Genomic DNA, 25,982 nt, shown 5'->3' on the forward strand with positions numbered 1-25,982 from the left:
CTTTGTTTTCTAAATTAAATATTTTTGGGTTCTCCTTTTTTGGTGCAATCAGTTAGTATAACTCACTCCACTCATTTATCTTTCTTTGTTGCCTCACTCAGTCTGTATCTGACACTCTTTCCTTCACTTCCTCTGTCTCCTCTCTCCCTCACTCTCTTTTCCTTATTCACCCTTTCCTTATATAGTTTACCTTACTCACTTTCTTTTAGTAGCTTACACAACTTCAATTTAGTTTTCTCTTCTATCCTTCTTTTCTGTCACTGAAAGTATCTTCCTTTTTTTTCTCTTAGTAATTTACTCTATTACAATTTCTTTTTGTCTCTGACTGTCTAACACCGTTTCTTTCTCTTTTTTTTCTGCATGTTTATCTCTAACTTTATTTCTTTGTAAAATTGGATGATTTTCAATCTTTTCCCTTGTCTTTTCTAATTTTTAAATACATGTTTTAATATTTTTCAAATTTTTGTTCTTTCTTTCACAGATTGAAAGTATAAAAATAACAAGTGACTAAGTTAACGACAATTATAAGGTAAGTGTTTTGTACTCAGGTTCAGGTTCAGGTTTCAAGTCTTTATTTCGATTAAAAAAATCATAAAAGACATTTTATAACACATTTTAAGAGATATAGGTTATGTAATTTATAAAATTTTAACAAAAACTAATCCACTTACAAATAAGGTAGTTATTAATTAAATCTCACTACAACGACAGCAAAATTCAGATATAAGAAAAGCAATACATCACTAAACGAAAGATACATTCGAATAAATTAGGCTTGGGTAAACCATACAATCCAAAACAACTCAAACTGAGGTATGTAAGAAAAAGATTTAAAAAAATATTAAACATCTTGAGTAAGAAACCTGGAATAATCATAAGAATTAATAATTACATTTTAAACAATGACATTTATTAAAACACCATTCCATATATAAGGTGCATGGAGTGCGGTCGTATATTTTACAGTAGAAATAATGTCCAGCCTTATGGGTGGATATTAGGGAGCTCTATCAAAACTGGTTAGATTTTTTATTTTTTGACCTAATGATCCAGGCCCACCCCAGATATTTAGCTAGACTAACAACAAACACTTCAGAGGTATTAGTCTTTAGCGCCCGAATGGCCTCTGCGGATTTTCTAAAGGGTAGACGCTGAAACAGCGGTTTGAGCCATTTGGTTCGCGGCGCCAAATAGCTTGGCAGGCAAATAAAAAATGGCCCTCTGATTCCTTCTGCCCCGAGCAACTTTTGCAAAGATCTGAAACACCAGTAGTCCATTTATTAATAAAGGTATTCAACGGCAGGGCTCCTACCCGGAACTGGTGGTAGAGTTTCTTGTCCAGCGGTTTGGTGATAAGATCCCAGTAAAGCTCGCGGGACGGGTCCATCTTAAAGGTAAGGAACCTACCCGTGAGGCTGGTAGAGCTGGAGACAGAAACTCGTGTTTGACGGAGCGAAGCCCAATACAATATTTTAAACTCTTGTTTAGAGGGAAAAGCATTAGTTGTGGGAGCTGTCCAGAGTTGTTCCAACCCCATATCCACCAAGATGGATTTTACCGCTTGGAACCATGGAATTTTTTCAGAGCCTCCAATTGACCTGACTTCTGCTAGTTCTTTTGCAAATAGAGACAGGTCAGGGGAGGTCCATAATCACCTCCAAAAGGCCACCAATCTAAATCTGGCCATCTCGTTGATCGAAAGGCATCCCAGATCCAAGCAAAGAGGAATGGAAGGAGACGACTGAGGTAGGCCTGCCAGATTCCGTAGGAATTTGCATTGGGTTTTAAACAGATTTAAGAGATCCATATGTCCCCAGAGATCTGCGCCATATAAAATCGCAGTACTAATTTTGGCGTCATAGATCTTAAGTGCTGGGGAAACCCGCTTAGTGATGGATCTCTTTTGCTCTTTTATTAAACATCCAGTTAGCCGTGCTAGCTTGAGATTTTGTGCACCGACTTGATCTTTCCATCTCAGACGGCTATCTAAGGTGACACCCAAATAGGTCATAGTCTCAACTTGCTCTAGGTTTACTCCACTCAAACTCACTAAACTCCGGACTGGGTGGTTTCTTGTGAAGACCATGAACTTCGTTTTGCCCACGTTCACCGTAAGATTGTTTATGGCACAGAACTCCTCAAAGCGGTCCAGCGCCCGCTGTAGCCCGCTACGTGTTCTAGAGAGTAGTAGAGTGTCATCGGCAAAGATGAGCATTGGAAACCGTGTTCCTGCCAGCATTGGGGCGTCAGTGGGGGTATCTGAGAAAAATTTCACCACTTGGTCAATAAACAGAAGGAAGAGTGTTGCTGCCAGGACACACCCCTGACGGACACCTCTAGTTACGGGAAATGGTTTTGTCACTTGTCCCTGGCCACCCCACCTCACCCTTGCATAGTTATCCTCGTGGAGTTTAACTATTAGGTCAAGTAGCTCCATTGGCATACCCAAATCTCTCATAACTCCCCACAATTTATCCCTTGGCACAAGATCGAAGGCGGACTTCAGGTCGATAAATGCGGCAAAGATGGTACCACCCCCGAGCAAGACCACTTTCCAGTAGATCAGACAAAGTCTGAACACCTGGTCGATGGTGCTTATACCCAATCTGAAGCCCGCCTGCATGGGAGATAAAATGCCCTCAAGTTCGATCCAGCCCTGAACCCTGCCCAGGACCATACGTGCGATAATTTTTTGTATGGAGTCGATCAAACTGATCGGGCGGTAGTTCCCTGGGTCACCTTTTTTAAATATTGGTATTATCTCGGCCCCCTTCCAAGATTTTGGAATTCTTGCTCCTTTAACTAATGAATTAGCAACCATGGTTATATAAGGCAGCCACAAGGCATGGTTTGCTTTAAACAGATCAGCGGGGATGAGGTCCATACCAGGTGCTTTCCCTCGCAAGGTCAGGCCTAATGCTAGCTCAGCCTCTGTTTCTGAAAAGGTGAGGTTTTCCCCGTAGTTTTGTGACGAGGATGCCTCTCCCAAAGATAGTGGGGGTGTAGGGTTTTCAGCGCTGAATTGGGCTGCATAAAAGATTACCCACTCTTCTGGAGGTACATGGTTTGCGGGGGTACGCGGATCACAATCATTCCCCCACTTAACTAGATCCCAGAACTTTGTGGGATTATTCGAGGTGGTAGCATCCAAGAGATCCGACCAATACTTGTCCTCCCACTCCCGTTTGGCTTCCCACTGTGTTTTCCTGTATCGCTGCCTAGCCGTTCTAACTGTACTCATGTCTCGGGATTTAATTGCTTTGATAAGATGTGTGTGGGCCTCCCTACAATTTTTGTTATACCATTTTTGGTTGTGAGGGTTAACTATTGTGGCACCTTTCCGACATGGGAGAGAGAGTAAGGTCTTTAACTGATCGAAACAGCCAATATGGAGATTAATAACATTATTAGCCAAATCCAGACTACCCCCAGCAGATCATTTTTCAACATTTCATTAAAGACATTTGTGACCACAGTGTTAACATTATCCCAAAGGGTTTCATCCTCCACAATTCTGGACCATTTTAACCTCCTCCTATCATTAGTTAACAAGACATCCCCTGCCCATGTAGTGCTAGGCTCCTCCAATCTCTTTATGCCTGGCAATTTTAATTCGAGTGACAAAGGATTATGATCACTTTCTGGGCGCAGTATAACTTCCATGTCCACTAGTAGGGGCCAATATTCCAACTTTAACAAAATATAGTCAATACGGCTTCGCCTTAGGCCGTTGTCAAAGGTACAATTGGCTCCTTTGTCCGATCTTGTACGGCCGTTACTAGCCCGAAATCCCCGATTTAAACAAAGAGCCATCCAGTTTACTGCCGCCTCGGTCGCATTAACAGGTCTATCGACCGTCAGATCAGGAATGTCCCAAGCTGCATCTTCAGATGACCCCCAGCTATCCCCTAAATCATATAGTGGCTCGAAGGTGCAATTTAGATCACCTGCTAAAAGGATGACATTTCCACTGCCCATATCAGCAAGCTTTTGATCTAATACATTCAACAAGGAAGGGCTGCGGCCGCCAGGTTGGCCTCTAGCGTATATATTAAACATGATCAGATCCTGATGTTTGTCCTTGCTCAGCTTGATTATGAGGAGATCCGGGTTCTCTACAGATAGCTCTGTGGGGTGGAGTCCCAATGACTGCTTTACCCAGATCAATAAACCCCCAGATGCACGCCCTTTGCCCCCTCTGATCGCAGGTTTAAAGAAATTAACATAGCCCAACTTGAAGGTTGGGTCGCGTGCCCAAGTTTCCTGGAGCAGGATGATGTCAAATTTGTCCACAAACTCCAACCAGTCCTCAGACAGCATGCAAGCCTTGATCCCAGCAATGTTCCAGGATAATATGTTTAGGTTTTCTGAGGCGGATACCACAGGAGGAGATAACAGAGCTGGAACTACAGGAAATACCTGTTCAGACCCACTACCCTTCCTATTCTCCATAATCCTAAAATTATCCATTGAGGCCCCACACTTCACAGCCTCTGACTTGTTTTTTGAAGCTAATAAGATAGTCTCCGTTGTGGCTAGGTCCCCCATAGTTGCATCTATAATGTTATGCATAGACTGTGCAATCTCCCTATTCGGCCTCACCAACTTATGTCCATCAATTTCAACAGGCATACTAAAACCGGATGGAATATGATGTCAATCTATGGCCTCAAGGTCAGATAAGGGACCAAAGTGGTTAAAGAGAAATGGGCGGGACTGGGCTTGAGGGGTCATTTCCAAGGGGTATCTCCTAACTGATGGTTGATCGAAAATGGGGCTTGGTCGAATCATGCTTTGTCTATGTGGGTAGAAATATGACAGACCCAATGTTTGGACGTCCCCCTGTCTAGCAAACCTAGGTTTTCTTTGGATAGTGTCCACCACCCATGGGTCCTTAAACGAGATTAGGATACAATCTCCCTCCAAGTCCTTGGTGCCATGGCCCACCCAGTCTACTCTCCTTACTAAAAGTATTTCAGCTGGTGAGGAAGGGGGTAGGGGTCGATTTTTGTTTAGCCAAAAGGTCACCTTGTTTCGAAGGTCCCCATGCGACTCCTTACTACCCGGTTTTAATGGGGCAACACCAGTTAATACTATTGTATAACGTGTTGCCTCTATGGGGAGATCAGCGCGTGGGGTAGTATACCTAGTGTGTTTCTCCACCCTTAAGTTAGTGTTACTGCGCTGGCTAGCTATATGTCTATGAGATGGATGTCGGGAGGGAATATGATTGGGTTTTACCTGTGGGGGTGGTTTAATGCTTTGAGGACCAACAAGATTATGTTTGTCGATAGCCTTCGTCTTGGAGGCATGTGGTAGGGGCGTCTCAATTGTCTTGGTTAATGTGGTTTTTACCATTCCCCCCCCTGTAGGCCTATTGGTATTTACCCCTGATGATTGAATGTTAGTAACATTACTAGTGGGGTTCTTATTTACACTTGATGGCTTTGGGGCTGTCTGTGTGTTATTGGCTCCCACAAGGCTGGGGCCAGTTAATTTTTGTAACATGGCCAGGTTTGTATTCAATACCGCCTCCATTGTGTCTATTTTTGTGGTCATTAACCTAGTCCGATCCAAAACGGGTAATAGGAGAGATTTAATCATAGCCTCCATTTTTACTAGCAAAATCTCATCGCTATTATAGCACGTTGGACAGGGGTTTGAAGAGCCCAAGGAGGTAAGAGAAGGGCACAAGACATTAGGGAATACAGAAGAAGTGAGAATATCTGAGGGATGTCCAGAGGCCTGGCTTTTATTATATGTTGTGTCTTTTGTTTTTGACATCTTACATTCTCTCCCCCCCGACAAGCTTGAATCTTGCTTCCTCTTTCTAGAAGTTATGTCTGTACTCGGGAGTTCTGTGGCAACAACGAAATTGGGGGCATTGGAGGGTGGGTGACTAGAATTCTGGCTAGGTTCACAGTCCTCACTAACCTGCGAACCATCCCCCATACTAACTTGAGAGTCGTCCAGGTTATATGCATCTTCATCCAACAAACGAACAGGAGGACTCTTCCCCCCCCGGTATCTAGGTGAACAATTGCCTCGGTGGTAATAGAATGTATACAATTAAATGCTGCATGTGCTACAGGACTGGTGGTAGTGGCTAGACCGCCCAACGAGGACCGCTTACCACTAACAAGATCGAGCGAGAGTCTTTTTCCACCATCTCAATTTCTTTTTCCAATATCCCCGTAGCTCGTGTAATAAAGACGTCCAGCAGGCCTGAAACAACTCCTTTCGATGTTTGGATTTGGACTGTGCGATCTCTGACTGATCTTAGGGGCATGACTAGATCTAAGTTGGACCGGCTACAACAACGTGTAAGCTACCTTGCTACACCCTAGGAAATTTGGGTGTTTTAATGAGCCTCACAGTTAGTTTATAAATAAACCTTATGTCCCTACTCACAATACCAAGGGATTTTAACACTATATAGTCCGCCTACCTTGGGTGTATATAATACGACCAGGGGGGGTGGGCCGGGGCCGGACTCTGCCGTACTCAAACGGCCCGCTCTTAGCCCGGTCTTCGCCCCGAGCTGCGTCCCGCGCTGCGGGAAATCCGATCCTATATGTACTATGAGAGTGTTATGGGCGGTGGGCGGGCCAGCAGGGAGAGCGGACCGGAAGCTGTTAGACGGTCACGCAGGGACTCCTGGGTAATGGAGTCCCTGCAACGCTCGCAGCCCTGCAGCCCTCAGCCCAAGTCCAGCACAGTTCTGCTCCCAAGGTAAAAATCAAGCTGCTGCCCCTCTCGGAGTTCGACGAAGCGGCACCCGCGGAGCGGGTGCGGCGAGGTCCGGTGTCCGTTCAAGGAGTGGTCGTGGCAGGGTAAGCGCCTCCTGGCAAATGCGCTCCGTTTAGGAAGTGATGTCCCAAGGACGCTAGGGCAGAAAGTGGTTTAAAAAGCCCTCCAGTGGGCGGTGGGCGGGCCAGCAGGGAGAGCGGACCGGAAGCTGTTAGACGGTCATGGCGTTGCAGGGACTCCTGGGTAATGGAGTCCCTGCAACGCTCGCAGCCCTGCAGCCCTCAGCCCAAGTCCAGCACAGTTCTGCTGCCAAGGTAAAAATCAAGCTGCTGCCCCTCTCGGAGTTTGACGAAGCGAGGTCCGGTGTCCGTTCAAGGAGTGGTAGTGGCAGGGTAAGCGCCTCCTGGCAAATGCGCTCCGTTTAGGAAGTGTACTCTTTTCGTTACATTTCTATCACATTTAACTTCTATTAGTTCCACTGCTTCATTTCTTTAACCCTCAGTTTCCTGCCTTTGCTACTTCCCTCATTCCTTTTTCTATTACTTACTTACTCTACTCCTTCCATTCCTTTTCTCAGTCCCTCTGTTCTCATAGTTCCTCACTCCTGTTCACTCACTCCGTCTCTATTACTCTCACTGTCTCTGACTCATCACTCTTTCACTACTTGTTCATTTTGCTTTCTCCCTGTAGTTCAAGCACACTATGTTATTTACATTTCTTTGCTGTTTCAATCATTCCTTTTCTGTCACTCCTTCTTTTCTGCTTTCTGTTTTTTCTCTCTGTTATTCCACATGTTTTAACCTTAGTCACTGTCATACATCTTGTTTTATTCCTATTTACTTTCGCTCACTGTTTTCTTAACACTTTCCCTCAGGGTTGTTCTTTTAGTCCAGTTCTATCCCTACCTCTCATTCCACATCCTTTACTGTTTTTCTTCTTAATTTGAACATTCACTCACATTCTCTAAGAAACTCTTGTTTATTATTCTTCTACTCTCCTTTTTTTCTTTCACTTCCTTATCTATTTTGTTTTTCTCAATTATACCCTCTTACATCTTTTCTTCGGTAAATAGATCTATTAAACAGTATCCCTGTGTTACTCCCTCTAGCTGTCTTTCTTTTAACATTACTCTCTGTTTTCTTCCCTTATACTCACTCTTCCTTTTTAAAAAAAAAAAACAATTCTGTTTCGCTTCCGGTTCGCGTACCGGAGCGCGAACCCGGAAGGGAATCAAAAGAAATAGAGGTTGCCAGAGTGCTAAACATTCTAGCAATTTTTTATAAAGGGGAGGTAGTTCTGAAAAGAACTTTTTTTTTAATTGTTTTTGTTGTTTTATATTTTTTTTATTATTTTTCTGAACATTTTTTTTACTTTTTTTGTATTTTTTGAACGGTTTTATATTTTTTTGTTTTTTTGGGGGGGGGAACGAAAATCACTCATTGTAAAGGGCTCAACAGGAGCAACAAAAAAAAAGTTAATTTATTTTCTGGGGCGTTTTTGACATTTGTGATTTTCAATAGCTGTGTTGATCAAATTTATGCTACTCTCCCTGTAGCAAATTAATTTGCCGCAAAAAATGCACACTTGCTTCACGTCCCCGAACTTCAACTGTATGTTTGGGACCGTCTCCCTCGCCTCTGGTCCCGTCACTGCCTGTTCAGATGATGTACTGGCCACAGGAGGGGGGTTATCCTGCAGGTCACGTACCTGCGGAGCACTATAATTTATAGGGTGCCACCTGTCCATGTGCCGATGCATGGTGTAATTGCCATAGCTGTACTTCTTATCAGTCCCTCTGGAGAGATGTTTTTTACAGATGAGACAGGTAACGTAGCGGGCATTTACTTTTTTTTGGCCCCGGGGAAATGTGAAAAATTGCCAGATGTAATTTTCTTTCACATGGGACCTCCTCGGCTCTTCAGGTAAAAACTGCCTCCTCTCTTGCTCCTCTTCCTCTTCTTCCTCCTCTTGCTGAAGGATAACCTGAGGAGGTGGTCCTCTCTTCCTAGGAGGTGGTGGTGGTGGTGGGGGTGCACCAGCTGCAGCTACTAATGAAGCCATTTCTTATGAATCAAAATAGGTCTTCCTCTCACAAAGTTGAAAGTCAGAGTGAGAAAAAAGGTGGGGCCTTTCATCATTTGGGAAAAAAATAGTTCTAAACCAATGAAAAGTGTTATTTTTAGGTCACATGACCTAGCCTTACATCATTAGGGAACCAAAAGTGAAATGAACCAATGAAAAGTTTTATTAACAAGTCACATGACCTGTTACGCTTACGTTACGCGCTCCGCGCCGCGCCCCGGATCACTCCCGGGGTGCTGCGCTTCGTGCCTCGGTTCGCGCTCCGGAGCACTTCCGGGTGCGCTAACGCGGCGCGTCATAAGACGCATTACGCGACAACGCGATACGTCGCGCTTACGCGACGCGTCCCGATGTTGTTTTCTAACGCGGCAGTTGCGCAAACGGAACGTTTACCGGTTCCCGGACCAAGTCGCGGCACCAAATTGAGCTGACGGGAAGCTACCCGGTTCGCGGACCGGTAGCGCAACAAAAAAAATAATAAAAAAAAAATACATAAAAAAATTATATTAAAAACATATAAAATATATTTTTCGATTTAATGAAGAATACATTTTAAACCTTTTGATATTTGCTATTAAAAAACCATTGAAATTCACTGAAAAAAACATAGGTTATAGACCATATATAGTTAGGAATTAGCATTTACAAAACCTTGAAAATTCACTGAAAAAACCATAGGTTATACACCATATATAGTTAGGAATTAGCATTTACAAAACCTTATTTTACTCACACAAAACCATTGAAATTCGCATATATAGTTAGTTGCACTAACTATATATCGTGCACCCGCAATCCACTGCTGATCATGTCACATATTACATCATTCATGACATGCTCAGTGACATCACTGATGACATCACTGATGACATCTCAACACTGATGACACTGGTCTTGAGCCCAAAATATCCACGGACTCGATAATTCTTGTTTCGGTGCCTACTCCAATCACGGGTTCACACTCTGCAGCTCTGGGCATCAGCATGCTTAATCTCCACTACGGCCCCCCCGCGGCGGGATGCCTGGCTTTCACCTTGGGGATGCCCAGTATGGGTATCTCACAGGGAAAAGCCAGGACGGGTTCCCAAGGCAAGCGCCGAGATGCCTACGGGTAATCGAGCGCTATATAAGAACGCATAATACTAATAATAATACTAATACACTGATGACATCTCAAATGACATCACTGATGACATCACTTTGGACATCTCATTTGACATTACTGATCACATCACTGATGACATCATTCATGTGATAATATGATGAACCTCTTCAGACTCTAATATAACCTTAGATACACTCAGTGTAAACAGACACTCACAGACTGTCACTCATCCATGAAGTTACACACACACCTAGTCAGTCATGCAAAGAATCAATCACACCTCCATTTTCTCAACTATACAGTTATACACACCTTACTTATTCAAACATATATTAACACATATTTACTCTCTTATACAATCCTGGATACAAGTTCACAATGATCCATACAGCCACTCACACATTCACTGGCTCTTATGCACAGTTATTTATATATGTCAACTCTCACATGTACTGTTTTTTACATATGTACTTACTTTGACATGTAGCACTGAGATATCCATTCACTCACCAATACACTCATGCATACAGTCAACCGCCCATACAGCTGTTTCCACATGCACTTTTGAACCCATACATCTAGTGAATCAACTGCTCACACATCTATGCACAGAGTCATATACCTCCCAGTCACCCACACACACACTCAGTCTCCCATACAAATACTTGGGCAACCAATCAATAACCCATATAGTTAATCATATAGCTAATGATCAACACATGCAGCAGTTTACAGAACAACAGACATAATGATGCACAAATTAAAACAGTTTAGTCACTAACCCATGCACTCAGTGAGACACATTTAATCACTCACTCATACACTCAGTCATGCACTTACTAAATCCTTCATCCAGACACTTATACATCCACTCATTCTTCAATATGTAAGACATATTTTAACTTTACAGAAACATACAGTCACTGGATGTAGTCATCAGTGATGTCATCAGTGATGTCATTTGAGATGTCATCAGTGATGTCATCAGTGATGTCACTGAGCATGTCATGAATGATGTAATATGTGACATGATCAGCAGTGGATTGCGGGTGCGCGATATATAGTTAGTGCAACTAACTATATATGCGAATTTCAATGGTTTTGTGTGAGTAAAATAAGGATTTGTAAATGCTAATTCCTAACTATATATGGTGTATAACCTATGGTTTTTTCAGTGAATATATATATATATATATATATATATATATATATATATATATATATAAAGAAGTCTATTTTTCCTTTTAAAAAGAAATTGAAGATTTTGTTGTGGGATGATTTTGGTGTGTAAACCTGATACATACACATATCTACATGTTTGTGGGTTTGGGTATGTGTTATTATATTGGCTCTTCATGTTTACATTAAGCTTATATAGTTCTGGTATATTTGGTCAACATTTATAACAGATTCAAATCTATTTGGATGTCATCTTTACATCTTTATTGTCATTTTGTAAACCTTTGTCTAGTCATTTTGTATAAAAATATTTTTGGTCCAAGGAATGGAATATTGTTTATCGTTCTTGGTACATGGATTGTAGGCCCCGTCTGTCAAAGAGGCTGTGGTATTTACTGGCGTCCTGCGTGAGCAGTTTCCTTTTTTTACCCGAGATATCGGATTACACACAGCCCACCTTTCCAGCGCAGGACGACTTGGGTTTGCTGCCTGGCAGGCAGCTCGTGACTTCACGGGAAGGTTTGGACACTGTACCGGCCTGGGACTCGACTTGCCTGTGCTGCGACAGGTTAGGACGTATGCGGGGACCCAGGGAAGCCCGAGGACTCTATTTGCACTTGTAATAACACACCCCGTTCTGCAGTGCACCACAGCAGCATGGATTTTCACCATTTGTTCCCCTCACAGCATCTACCCAGAAATGATGCATTCTGGGAGCTATAGGACGATAAACACTACAGCTAGTGAGTGCTCACATGATAGGGGAGGTGCTCCCCTTCCAGAGTGGGAGGTCTGCAGAGGTATTTAAAAGCGGAGGCGTGGGATTGCTACGCAGTGCAGCAGTGGCATCTGAAGAAGACTGTTCTAGTCGAAATGCATAATGCCTTACCTGCTTGTCCAATTAAAGGCTTTTCTGGTAATTTCCCCGTGTGGCCTCTTCCTAAAGTTTTGCTGGAGGGTTCGTGGATATATATATATATATATATATATATATATATATATATATATATATATATATATATATATATATATATATATATACATATATATATATATATACATATATATATATATATATATATACATATATATATATATATATATATATATATATATATATATATATATATATATATATATATATATATATATATACATATATATATATAAAGAAGTCTATTTTTCCTTTAAAAAAAAATTGAAGATTTTGTTGTGGGATGATTTTGGTGTGTAAACCTGACACATACACATATCTACATGTTTGTGTGTTTGGGTATGTGTTATTATATTGGCTCTTCATGTTTACATTAAGCTTATATAGTTCTGGCATATTTGGTCAACATTTATAACAGATTCAAATCTATTTGGATGTCATCTTTACATCTTTATTGTCATTTTGTAAACCTTTGTCTAGTCATTTTGTATAAAAATATTTTTGGTCCAAGGAATGGAATATTGTTTATCGTTCTTGGTACACGGATTGTATCTCTAGACCTTGCAATGATGGTTTATTCATCTTGGTTTGATTGGGAATCATCCCTCGAAGTTCTTCTTTCTGGAATTATTGAGACAGGTCTTCTTCTTCAAATAATTCTTTATTGAGGTACAAAATGCGGTGGCATGGCATTCATTTTGTTCTTGGCCCTTCCGTTCTAGGAGTTTCCTTCCCTTTGGGTATTTTTTTCTAATGTCTGCCTGTTGTCAGATTTTTCTGTTCAGGGTTTTTATAATGTTTCCCTTTAGACTCAGTTCTTGCCTGCGGGGTTGGTTCTTCTTTATATTGTCTGTGGCTATGGTCACAATTTGTTAAGAGCCCAGGCTCTTTTTCTTCTATTCCTTTATTTGTTTGGTTATTGGTTATGACCAACTGGTACTCTTGGAGAGCTTTCCAAGGATTAGTTTGCAGACCCTCATCCGGGTGGGTATATATATGGTATTTCATTCAAAGTTCAGGAATCTACTGCTAGATGCCTCTATCAGATGAACAAGTTACTTACCTTCGGTAATGTATTATCAAGTAGACACACAGTCTAGCCACAGATTCCTTAATGCCCAGCCCATCCTCCCAACTCTGCGAACGACCTATGAGGTAAGGGTTATACCCTTTTTAGTCCAGGATTTTTAAAGAAGTGATTGCTGTCTCAAGAAATGTTGGGACTCAATAGACCTCTTCATCTTGCCACATAGGTATGGATTAGATATTGCCATACCATCCATTTCCGATGGTGACTGATCGGTAGAGTGCGGGATGTTTTGTCCTTCATAATGGATAAACCACATTGAGCACTGTTGATTCATTTAATTCTTTCTTTGAAAGTATTTGCCTAGTATTATCATCCATTATATTGGTATTGTCACTATCTCTCGTAATGGTGTGATTCAACAAACAGCTTGGTGTTATTTTTATAGGTTTTGTTTAGACATTATTTACCATGACATTCATTACCATTGGTGAATGGTCTGTAGAATGTAAGGTGTTTTCCCTTGCATGCTGATTATTCACCAGGGTGTAATTTCACGTACTTCTGTACTTAGTTGATTCTTTTAGGGTTTCTCTTTAAAATCCATGTCAGGTATTATCATGCTATTTGATGTTTCTTTTTTCAATGTTTCAAAGATTTTTGATCTTTTTTGGGACACTGTTTCCACAACCAGTTTCTATAGCGGCTCTGTGTTATGGCATGAAAGGTTTCACAGAAAAAACTGATGTCCGCACGCCGAAGGGGACTAATATGGCCCCACCAACATCATGACCAGAGTCTACGTCATTACGGAGACATATGGCGCCATCCCCCGGTGCGCAGAGGTACTGATGAAAAACTTCCAACCCAGTCTGACACCTGGGCAGAATTCAAAGTTAAAGAATATGCGGCTAGACTGTGTCTCTATAAGATAATACGTTATCGAAGGTATGTAACTTGTTCTTCGTAGCCGAGGTCCATAAAAAAATCGAAGGACACATCAGATTGAAAATGGGAAAGGAGCTCCATATTTGCCAATGGCAATGCCTGAGACATGTTTTAAGGGGCTCCTTAAGCAGACCCTCCAGGATATCGCGATTTCGCGATTTGCAGCGAAATCGGCACTTTCGTAAAAATGCCGTGATTTTTACAAAAGTGCCCGCGAAATCGGCACTTTTGTAGAAATCGCGGCATTTTTACAAAAGCCGCTATATCCTGGGGGTCTCTTGTGCTTCCTGAACGACGTACTCCGCATTCCTAGAGTCTGTACGTTGGAACAAAAAGGGTGATGAGGAATTGAAAGGCTCTCGGGGTGTTTGTGTCGAGTCTGTGTGTGCAGAGAGAGCGGAGGATCAGGGAGCAGCGGAAGCTCGGGTCTGAAAGGGGCTGCCGCAGCGGGGCGTCCGGAAGAACTAAAGGGCTCCTCTGAGAACGGAGCGAGAGCTTTCTGAGGCCCGAGCGGCCACTTGATCCCCGCGATGAGTAACACAGGGCCTGGTAGGAAGCACACACACCGCGCTCCCACGGGGCACGACGGGCGCCTCGCTGGGTGAAGGGCAGCTCAAGGCAAAGCTCGATAGTTCAGTCCATTTTCTCTTTCTCCACAGAGTTAAAGCGACCAAGTTATGGTTCGGCAGGCTACACCTAGAACTGTTAAGGTTAACATGACATTGAACGTTCTGTGGGCCCTTACCCATGCTAACAGGTGCTCTCTCTACAAATGCACATGACATATTCATCTTAACATCTTCAGCAAAAAAGTAGCAAATGTGTTTAGTATCCGTTTCCGCAGACCTTCTTTGTCAGTGCATGAGCTAGCTTGCATGTCACACTGTGTGGGCTGACAAGTGCTGTAAGTAATTAAAAAGATAGCGCTGATACTGATGCATTTATGTGTGTATTTCCATTGGAAATGTTTCATTGACATCAGCACTTCTTAAATTTTCCAGGTTAACGTTCGTTGTTTACATTCTTCAGTGACAGGAATTCAGTAAAATCAGCCTGCACTTTTCTAAAAGCGAAGGCTCGGGACGATTTTCAATTGCTGGCGAAGCTCTTACATGCCACTTGATGTCGGTAGAGCAGGCATGTTTCCCCCGCCGCGGCGCGCTCTGCTGCCCTGTTTATTATTCTTATTGATTAGGAATCTGCAGTTTGTCAAACAGTCTTTTCCCAATCATCCCAGATAAATGGCTCTTGACTTTAATGGTGCTGCAGATTTAAACACCCACCGGCCGTCTTGAACTTACTCACACATTAATTTGGCAAATGTAGTTTTGTTTCCCCTTCTCCCCGTTTCCCAAATTGCTGAATGAATTACCTCCGTCTGTGACAGCCGTCCTGTCGCCGTAGCCCGCCTATTCAACTACTTTCAAAGCAGCATTAGCACTCTAGACAGCCCCATCCCATCTATAAAAATAAAATAGACGACTACCATCAACAAACTGTCTGCCCTTTTCACTAGGTTTCCCCGCTGACCTCCCCAATCTCCGCTTGTCAACCAACTGCTTTATCTCCGCTGTTAGTTTCACCACACACTACCCCATCTCACCTCTAACAGTGACTAGTCCCATCTTCCTTCCCAAGCCCTATCACAAAAGTGACCCGTCTTCTCTTAGTCGTTGAGCTGCACAGAAAAATGCTATTTTCCCTCTCAATACTATCACCACAGACCTCTTTCCATCTCCCCATTGTCAAAAAGCCACTCCATCCTGCTCCCCTCTCAAGGGATAACAGCCTTCACCTGTGGGCTGCTTCCTCTATTCCATATTCCAGGTTGCCTATTCAAAGTGGAATGCTCTGCTAAAACAGTTTCCATTGATTTAAGGCTGAAAATGAATTATTATGAGTCAAATAAAGTGCCGCAAAAATGCCGCTAAATTTCCATATTTGTGCCGCTAAATTTGCGAATCCATGCCGCTATATCCTGGGGGGTCTGCTTAAGTGGGTGGCTCAATAAGTGCTGCAGGCCCCCTAGTCGCATGTAATTTACCAGCCCTGGGTATATATTATTCCACCGTACTAGGGACTTTCAAGTAATTTAAATATGCCAATCCGGTGTAAGGCAATGTTACCATGTTTTAGGGAGTGAGCACAAGCACTGGTTAGCAGTGGTACAGTGCACAGAGTTCTAAAGCCAACACAAATAAATTCATAAAACAATACGGCCAATCACCAGAATGGGTCTGTTAAACTGGTGAATTTAATTAATTGTGAAGAATTTAAACAATTTGACACAATTTCTTTACCATCATTTGTCTATTACTGTTATTGACAGTAGCAAAATTATGATTTGCATTGTATGCATCTAATGCATTGTTGCTACTCAACATCAAAGAGTGATTGATACCTCTAAATGTGTCAGTAATTTTAAGTACATGTATTCAAGTTATTTCTCACCTTTTTGTAATATTAAAGAAAATGTTCTTTCTACACTTTTTCGATCTTTATTTTTGTAGCTCTGGTTAAAAGCACAATGGAGTCACTGCAGCAAGTTGAAGGCTTGGGAGTACAATTGAAGGTATGGAGGAGGGGTCTTGATTAGCCATCCATTATTGATTTGATGTCTACACTTTATACTTTTATTTTCTTAATGTACTTAAATAGTTGACAGTTTCACACCCACTTTTATATAGAAGAAACTAAGGTCCTGATTCACAAAAGTAAACTTAGACCAAAAGTCTAACTTTATACCCAAAGTCTAACTTTACTACTACTAAAGTTAGAATTTTGGTCTAAGCTTACACCAAAACTCTAACTTAGACCAAAAGTCTAACTTTACTACTACTAACGTTAGACTTTTGGTTTAACTAAGACCAAAAGTCTAACTTTAGTAGTAGTAAACTTAGACTTTTGGTCTAAGTTTACTTTTGTGAATCAGGCCCCAAGTATCTATAGCAATGGTTCTTTGTATATCGTTGATAATAACTACTATAGAATTTGATGGGGCCTATCGATCTGGATGTTGTTAGGAAAAATTTATTGTACTAATAACGCCATTACTTGTGGATAGCTCTGGTGTTTTATGTGTACGATCTTTAAAAACCTCACATTCATGTCTCTTGTCTGTGTCACATTTGTAATACACAAGTAAAGGCTAAGGAATATCAGCTTCAAGGTGCATAGAAGGTTGGAAGATTGTACCGTGTGATAAATGCTATTATGGCTTGAAAGGTTTTGCTTCTGGTAAATTTTAATGTGAAACTGTTATCTTTCTTACTTTAATCCCTTTGACAGTACAAATTAAAATGAATTAAACTATGTCAACTGTTGGTCAGTCAATCCGTCTTTATTTTTGAAGTTACAGCCTTTTACAAATGTGAAAACATTTTTTAAATACGCATTAAGGTGAACAGATTCAATCATTTGATGGCATTTACATTCATAAATGCAAATCTCTAGTTCCATCAAATTACTTAAAGCAGCAATCAAAAATGTATTCACTAAAAAGTGTACATGTAAAGCCAATCTACGATATTTTTATGGTGCTTTAAATAAGAGATGTAACAAAAGGAGGGGAGAGAAAGGATCGATTATGATCCAAAAGGGGTGAGATTACCACTCGAGGAGAGTGAGTGGAAGGTTCAGCCACAGTCGCAGCCCTGAGAATAGCGGTCAACAAAAAAGAGGCTGGGCTGTTCCTAAAAGGAGGACGGACTATCCGGACCCGGCAGCGACGGGTAGGCGTGTAATACACTGACACGGGCAGTATGAACCTTATTTACAATGGCTTCTCCCCTGATGTCAGACCTGCCGGGTACTGTTGACACCTATTAACTCGAACTACTAGGCAAGAGCAGGTGTTAAACAGGTAGTACAACTTGTGTGCTTTTTGTAAACTGACACTACTGTAGGTCATGTTTCTGTAGATAGTAGTTTTGATGTATATTAGGTCCTGAAGAATCGCATATCAATGAACCTTTAGCGAGAAACATGTTGACCACACCTTTCACCCCTTAGTACTGTCCCGCTGTTGGAAACTTAAGTTCCAGAGAGTACAGACTAATCCTCATTTTAATTGCCGCAGAGGACCACCAGAATAAAATTGTTTTCCGGTACCTTGTGCCTCATTTTACTCTCACCCACAACGTCTACTCTGTTCTGGCCCCTCACCCACACGTCACCCATAGGCAGTTGGATAAAAGATCTCCAATAAAGATCCCCTCTTTGAGGTGTGCCCGTTGGGTATTGCACCGCCTACCCAACGAGAAGCATTGCCTATGATGAAGCATGACACTCGCAAGGGTGTGTGAGGCCATTATATCCAACACAATGGATACCCAGGGTTAGCTCTCCAACGAGCACTATCCCTTGCACTTTAGTGAGCGTCCCTTCCTCCTTTTAGGAACAGCCCAACCTCTTTTTTGTTGACCGCTTTAAATAAGAGCACAGCTTTGATCAAAATGAGCCATGGATCCATTCATAACAATGCTTCCTCCAGGCATTACAAAGAAAATTTGAGCAAAGCACATTGCATTAAAGTAATTAGTTTGAGGCACTCTTTTCTATCACAGCGCCTTCAATGTTTATAAATACAAAATATCTGTATTTATGCGTGCGGTCCTGGACCACTGGATATACTTTTAAGGAGATGTTTCTAGAAAGGCAATTCAAATTTACATCAAGTTTCAAAGAAACAGCCAAGTGAAAATGCCATTTAGAAATAAAGAAAAAACAGTATAATTAAAGAGGAATGTTTTTGGCTTCTCTTGGAAACAATTACAGATGTTTTCTCAGCTGTACTTTCAATCCTCACCTGTATCTTTAGTCACCTTTCTGAGTCTTTTTGATTGATGTCACTACTTGGGTAGGAAAAAAGTTCTGGAATAATGAGTATACTCACCAGCTGTTCATTCTCTTTTTAAATATATTGCTCAAGTTTATCTTAGAGAGTCCATTGCTATCCCCCGTATCCCCAACTTCACCCAATACATTACAGTGATTGCCCTATGTGTGCTCTCTAGGTTAACCCCTTCGATGCGCACAATGGCCTGGAGCCGTTGTGCGCAACAGTGCTTGTGGCCGTCATAGCACACCGCACCGGAAATCCCTCTGGTGCAGGCACCAGAGGGATTTCCTTTTCACCCCCAAAGCCTTGGGAGCTGGGGAAGAGCTTCCCCAGCTCTCGAGCCCCCCCCCCCTGGTTTGTGTACAATGACAATCAGCACGCACGTCGCGCTGTCGTCATTGCACAGAAACCAAAACTGAAATGGGCTCTTTTCAGTTTTACTTTCTTTGTGCTCAGGGGACTATCTCAGCCCCCTGCGCATGTAGAAAATGGGAAAGGTATCATTGGAAAGGGGAGATTCTCAATTGTTCTTTCTCTGTGCTCAGGGGGCTATCTCAGCCCCCCGGGCACGTAGAAAGACAGGAAAGGTATCATTGGAAAGGGGAGATTCTCAATTGTACCCCGCCCCAGTGGATCCCTGCTTGGGGATTGCCCCAGGAGGGTGATCCCCAAGAAGGGATCCACCCAGTAGACACCAGGGAGGAAGGAGTGGCCCCATGGGCAAGGGCCTTTGCTCCCCGCAAATAAATGTGGCATAATTTAGTCTTTTTGCACCGTGGGGGGCAGATGGGAGCAGTAGCCCCCAATCTGCCCCAAATTTCCCACTAGATGCCAGGGATTTTTTTTAGCATATTTGATTAGGGTGGGGGCTGCCCATAAAGGGCATGTCCATGCCTCACCCCCGCAAAATGTACAGCCTTTATGCCCACAGAAGAGGTCCAAAAGGCCACTATATGCCAGGGCTTTTTTATTCCCAAATTAAATTAGGGTGGGGGCTGCCCAAAACGGTCATACCAATGCCCCCACCCCCCCGGCCGCAAAAATTACAGTCTTACAAAAATCACAGCCCCCAATATGCCCCCCCGAGGGAGGGGGCAGAAAGCTCACTAGATACCAAAGATTTAAAAAAAAATGATAATTAGTGGTGGGGCTGCCCAATAAGGGCATGCCCCAGGCAAAAATGGCAGCCTTTCTTCGCCCCCCCTGGGGGAGCAAAAAGTCCACTAGACGCCAAGGATTTTTTTGGGACAAATCTGAATTAGGGTGGGGGCTGCCCAAAATCGGCATGCTAATGCCTCCACCACTCCCCCACAAAAATGACAGCCTTTCTGCCCCCCTCGCCCCCCGGGAGGGCAGATGGTGGCATTAGCCCCCAATCTGCCCCCGGGGGGCAAACAGCCCAGTAGACGCCAGGGATTTTTTTGGGCACATTTTATTTAGCGTGGGGGCATTGGTATTAGCCCCCAAAGTGCCCCCCGGGGGGGGGGGGGCAAAAAGTCCACTAGTTGCCAGGGATTTTTTGGGGCAAATTTGAATTAGGGTGGTGGCTTCGGGAAAAAGCCCCCTAGACGCCAACGATTACGCTGGCTTTTTATATGCATGGGGGTGGGGGCTGACCAGAATGGGCATACCAATGCCCCCATCCCTCCAAAAACTAGCCACAGTGTTTATGCCCCCCTTGGGGGCATATTGGGGCAATCCCACCCCCAATATTCCCCCCACAGGGTGGCAGAAAGCCGACTAGGCACGGATTTGTTTTTAGCCTTGTGCCCACCTATGGATTTTGGGCCCTAGCGCAGCCGGCACTTAGGGAAACCTAGCAAACCTGTACATTTCTGAAAACTAGACACCCAGGGGAATCCAGGATGGGGTGACTGAATGACTCTCACCAGGATCTGTTACCCAGAATCCCTTGCAAACCTAAAAATGTGTCCAAAAAACAAATTTTCCTCCCATTTCTGTGGTGGAAAGTTCTGGAATCTTCGTTGATCCACACAATTCTACCCGCCTCTCCAAAGTCTTCCAATAAAAAAGATACCTCTCTTGTGTGGGTAGGCCTAGTGCCCACGTCAGGAAATGGCCCAAAACACAACGTGGACACACTTCATTTTCACAGTGAAAACTGACCCTTTTTTTGCAAAATGCCTAGCTGTAGATTTTGAACCCTAGCTCTGCCGGCACCTAGGGAAACCTAGAAAACCTATACATATTTGAAAAGTCGACACCCAGGGGAATCCAGGATGGGATGACTTGACTGGCTCTCACCAGGTTCTGTTACCCAGAACCCCTTGCAAACATTAACATTTGTCTCAAAAAACACATTCTCCTCACATTTCTGTGGTGGAAAGTTGTGGAATCTGCGTAGATCCACAAAATTCCACCCACCCCATGTTACCCAAAGCCTTCCAAGAAAAATGGTACCTCACTTGTGTGGGTAGGCCTAGTGCCCGCAACAGGCAAGGGCCCAAAACCTATTGAGGCGACATCAAAATTACCTATCACAAAACAACCTGGTTTTGCAAGGGGGGTCCCATGAGTTTTTGGCCCCAGGCTCGGAGGCTATCTAGGGAAACCTTCCAAACCCACACATTTCTGAAAACTAGACACCCGGGGGAGTCCAGTGGGGTATGGCTTGCGTGTGTCCCCCACATTTTCCTACCCAAGATCCCCTGCAAACCTCAAATTTTGCTAAAAAATCACTTTCTTATCAAATTTCTTTGTGGGAAAGTTCTGGAAACTACGTGGATCCACAAATTTCCTCCCACCCAGCGTTCCCCCGGGTCTCCCGATAAAAATTATACCTCACTCACGTGGGTGGGTTAAGTACCCGCAACAGGCGAGGGCCCAAAACCTATTGAGGGGACATCACCAAACCCACACATTTCTGAAAACTAGACACCCAGGGGAGTCCAGCAAGGTATGGCTTGCGTGGGTCCCCTAACATTTTCTTTCCCTCAAACCCCTGCAAATCTCAAATGTATCTGAAAAAAATAACTTTTTTCTCAAATTTCTGTGTGGGAAAGCCCTGGAATCTACCTAAATCTACAAATTTCCTCACACCCAGCGTTCCTCCAGGTCTCCCGATAAAAATGATATCTCACTCACCTGGGTGGGTCAAGTACCAGCGACAGGCAAGGGTGCAAAACGTATTGAGGCGACATTAAAATTTCCTATCACAAAACAAGTTGGTTTTTTCAAGGGGGGGTCCCATGAGTTTTTGGCCCCGGGCTCGGCGGCCATCTAGGGAAACCTACCAAACCAAACCATTTCTGAAAACCAGACGCCCCGGGAGAGTGCAGCGAGGTATGGCTTGAGTGGGTCCCCTAACATTTTCTTACCCACAATCCCCTGCAAACCTCAAATTTAGCTGGAAAAAAATCATTTTTTTCTCAAATTTCTGTGTGGGAAAGTTCTGGAATCTACGTAGATCCACAAATTTCCTACCCCTCAGTGTTCCAGGTCTCCCAATAAAAATTATACCTCACCCGCGTGGGTTGGTCAAGTACCCGCGACAGGCAAAGGCCCAAAACCTATTGAGGCTACCTCAAATTACCCATCAGAAATCAACCTGGTTTTGCAAGGGGGTCCCATGAGTTTTTGGCCCAAGCTCGGCCGCCATCTAGGGAAACCTACCAAAGCCACACATTTCTGAAACTAGATAACCGAGGGAGTCCAGCGAGGTATGGCTTGCATGGATCCCCTAACGTTTTCTTACCCAGAATCCCCCGTAAACCTCAAATTTAGCTGAAAAAAATCACTTTTTTCTCAAATTTCTGTGTGGGAAAGTTCTGGAATCTACGTGGATCCACAAATTTCCTCCCACCCAGCGTTCCGCCAGGTCTCTCAATAAAAATGATAGTTCACTCGCATGGGTGGGTCAAGTACCCGTGGCGGGCAAGGGCCCAAAATCTATTGAGGTGACATCAAAATGACCCATCACAAAACAACCTGGTTTTGCAAGGGGGTCACATGGGTTTTTGTCCCAGGGCTAGGCGGCCATCTTGGGAAACTTCCAAACCCAAACATTTCGGAAAACAAAACACCCGGGGGAGTCCAGCGAGGTATGGCTTGTGTGGGTGCCCCAACATGTTCCTACCCAGAATCCCCTGCAAACCTCAAATTTAGCTGAAAAAATCACTTTATTCTCAAATTTCTTTGTAGGAAACTTCTGGAATATTTTTCCGTGGAATCACCGTCCTGGCTTACATGTCCTACCACCCAGCGTTCCCCTTGTTCTCCCGAGTAAAATGATACCTCACTTATGTGGGTGTCTAAAGCAGAGCTGGCTAAAAACGTATTTTTTAAAAAAATTACTGCTTAGAATTCTCAGTGCTATACTCTAAATCTCTGTGTTTTGGGCTCTTCCTAGTCACAGGCCTTAGGCCCACCCACACAAGTGAGGTATCATTTTACTCGGGAGAACAAAGGGAACGCTGGGTGGTAGGACATTTGTGCCGGCACAGTGATCCCATGCAAGAATATATTGAAAAAGAGATTTTTTCCAGCAAAATTTTAGGTTTGCAGGGGATTCTGGGAAGGAAAACGTTGGGGGACCCACGCAAGCCATACCTCGCTGGACTCCCCTGGGTGTCTAGTTTTCAGAAATGTTTGGGTTTGGTAGTTTCCCAAGATGGCCGCCGAGCCCGGGGACAAAAACCCAGGTGACCCCCCCTTACAAAACCAGGTTGTTTTGTGATAGGTCATTTTGATGTTGCCCCAATAGGTTTTCAGCCCTTGCCTGTCGCGGGTATTTGACCCACCCACGCGAGTGAGGTATAATTTTTATCGGGAGACCTGGGGGAACGCTGGGTGGGAAGAAATTTGTGGATCCACATAGATTCCAGAACTTTCCCACACAGAAATTTGAGAAAAAATATATTTTTTCAGCTAAATTCGAGGTTTGCAGGGGATTCTGGATAGGAAAACGTTAGGGGACCCACGCAAGCCATACCTTGCTGGACTCCCCTGGGTGTCTAGTCTGAAATGTGTGGGTTTTTTAGGTTTCCCTAGATGGCCGCCGAACCCGGGACCAAAAACTCATGGGACCCCCCCTTGCAAAACCAGGTTGTTTTGTGATAGGTAATTTTGATGTCACCTCAATAGGTTTTGGGCCCTTGCCTGTCGCAGGTACTTGACCCATCCACGCGAGTGAGGTATCATTTTTATCAGGAGACCTGGGAGAAAGCTGGGTGGAAGGAAATTTGTGGATCCACATAGATTCCAGAACTTTCCCACACAGAAATTTGAGAAAAAAAAAAAATGTCAGCTAAATTCGAGGTTTGCAGCGGATTCTGGGTAGGAAAAAGTTAGGAGACCCACGCAAGCCATACCTCGCTGGACTCTCCTGGGTGTCTAGTTTGAAATGTGTGGGTTTGGTAGGTTTCCCTAGATGGCCGCTGAGCCCGGGGCCAAAAACTCCTAGGACCCCCCCCTTGCAAAAGCAGGTTGTTTTGTGATAGGTAATTTTGATGTTGCCTCAATAGGTTTTGGGCCCTTGCCTGTCACAGGTACTTGACCCATCCACGCGAGTGAGGTATCATTTTTATCGGGAGACCTGGGAGAAAGCTGGGCGGGAGGAAATTTGTGGATCCACATAGATTCCATAACTTTCCCACAGAAATTTGAGAAAAAAGTGATTTTTTTCAGCTAAATGTGAGGTTTGCAGGGGATTCTGGGTAGCTAAATGTTAGGGGACCCACGCAAGCCATATCTTGCTGGACTCCCCTGGGTGTCTAGTTTGAAATGTGTGGGTTTGGTAGGTTTCCCTAGATGGCCGCCGAGCCCGGGGCTCAAAACTCATGGGACCCCCCTTGCAAAACCAGGTTGTTTTGTGATAGGTAATTTTGATGTCGCCTCAATAGGTTTTGGGCCCTTACCTGTCGCAGGTACTTGACCCATCCACGCGAGTGAGGTATCATTTTTATCGGGAGACCTGGGAGAAAGCTGGGTGGGAGGAAATTTGTGGGTCCACATAGATTCCAGATCTTTCCCACAAAGAAATTTGAGAAAAAAGTGATTTTTTTCAGCTAAATTTGAGGTTTGCAGGGGATTCTGGATAGGAAAACGTTAGGGGACCTACGCAAGCCATATCTTGCTGGGCTCCTCCAGGTGTCTTGTTTTCAGAAATGTGTAGGTTTGGTAGGTTTCCCTAGATGGCCGCCGAGCCCGGGCCAAAAACTCATGCGACCCCTCTTGCAAAACCAGGTTGTTTTGTGATAGGTAATTTTGATGTTGCCTCAATAGGTTTTGGGCCCTTGCCTGTCGTGGGTACTTGACCCACTCACGCGGGTGAGGTATCATTTTTATCGGGAGACCTTGGGAAACGCTGGGTGGGAGGAAATTTGTAAATCCACGTAGATTCCAGATCTTTCCCAGAAAGAAATTTGTGAAAAAAGTGATTTTTTTCAGCTAAATTTGAGATTTACAGGGGACTCTGGGTAGGAAATCATTAGGGGACCCATGCAAGCCATACCTCGCTGGACTCCACCAGGTGTCTAGGTTCCAGAAATGTGTGGGTTTGGTAGGTTTCCCTAGATGGTCTCCAAGTCCAGTGCCAAAAACGCATAGGATCCTCATTGAAAACCAGGTTGGATTGTCCTGAGGAAGGCAGGAAATGCTTTCCAGTTCTTTGGACGTAAAAAAGAGAACCGGGTCCCGCCAATGCGTTTACGTCTGATTCTAAACACACTGTCAGAAGGTTCTGATGCATAGATATCAGAGTGCGCTTGGGTGTGTGTTTGCTGATGAGCGAGACAATAAATCCTGGGGCAGTATCTTGTATAGCTTTAAAAAGTAAACATCCTGTTTTAAACAAGGCTCGTTGCTCCACTGGCAGCCAGTGGAGATCTTTAAACAAGGGGGTGATATGGCAGCATCTATCCTTGAGATAGATGATTCTTGCTGCTTGAGTTTGGATCATCTGAAGACAATATCTCTGAAATTGTGGAAGACCTAAGTAAAGGGCGTTACCATAATCAATTTTGGATAGAATAAGGGCTATTGCAATTTGGGTAGTAACCTCTTTACTAAAAATCGTCTAATCTTGAGCAGTTTGCGAAGTTGGACAAAGCAGGCAGATGTAACTGAGCCATTGTGGGCACTCATCGAGAGCTCTGCA

At 43.6% G+C, this 25,982-nt stretch overlaps 1 protein-coding gene across 1 annotated transcript in view; it reads left to right on the forward strand.

Annotated features, from left to right (window-relative positions):
- Positions 1-25,982, forward strand: part of POLN (DNA polymerase nu) — a 2,689,548-nt gene that overhangs the window by 2,525,277 nt on the left and 138,289 nt on the right. Inside the window, exon 29 of the mRNA XM_078678603.1 lies at positions 16,536-16,597. Within this exon, the coding sequence (XP_078534729.1) occupies positions 16,536-16,597 (62 nt within the window). The remainder of the gene's footprint in view (positions 1-16,535; positions 16,598-25,982) is intronic.

This window comes from Lissotriton helveticus, chromosome 2_2 (genome assembly GCF_964261635.1).
Source record: "Lissotriton helveticus chromosome 2_2, aLisHel1.1, whole genome shotgun sequence".
Taxonomy (NCBI): domain Eukaryota; kingdom Metazoa; phylum Chordata; class Amphibia; order Caudata; family Salamandridae; genus Lissotriton; species Lissotriton helveticus.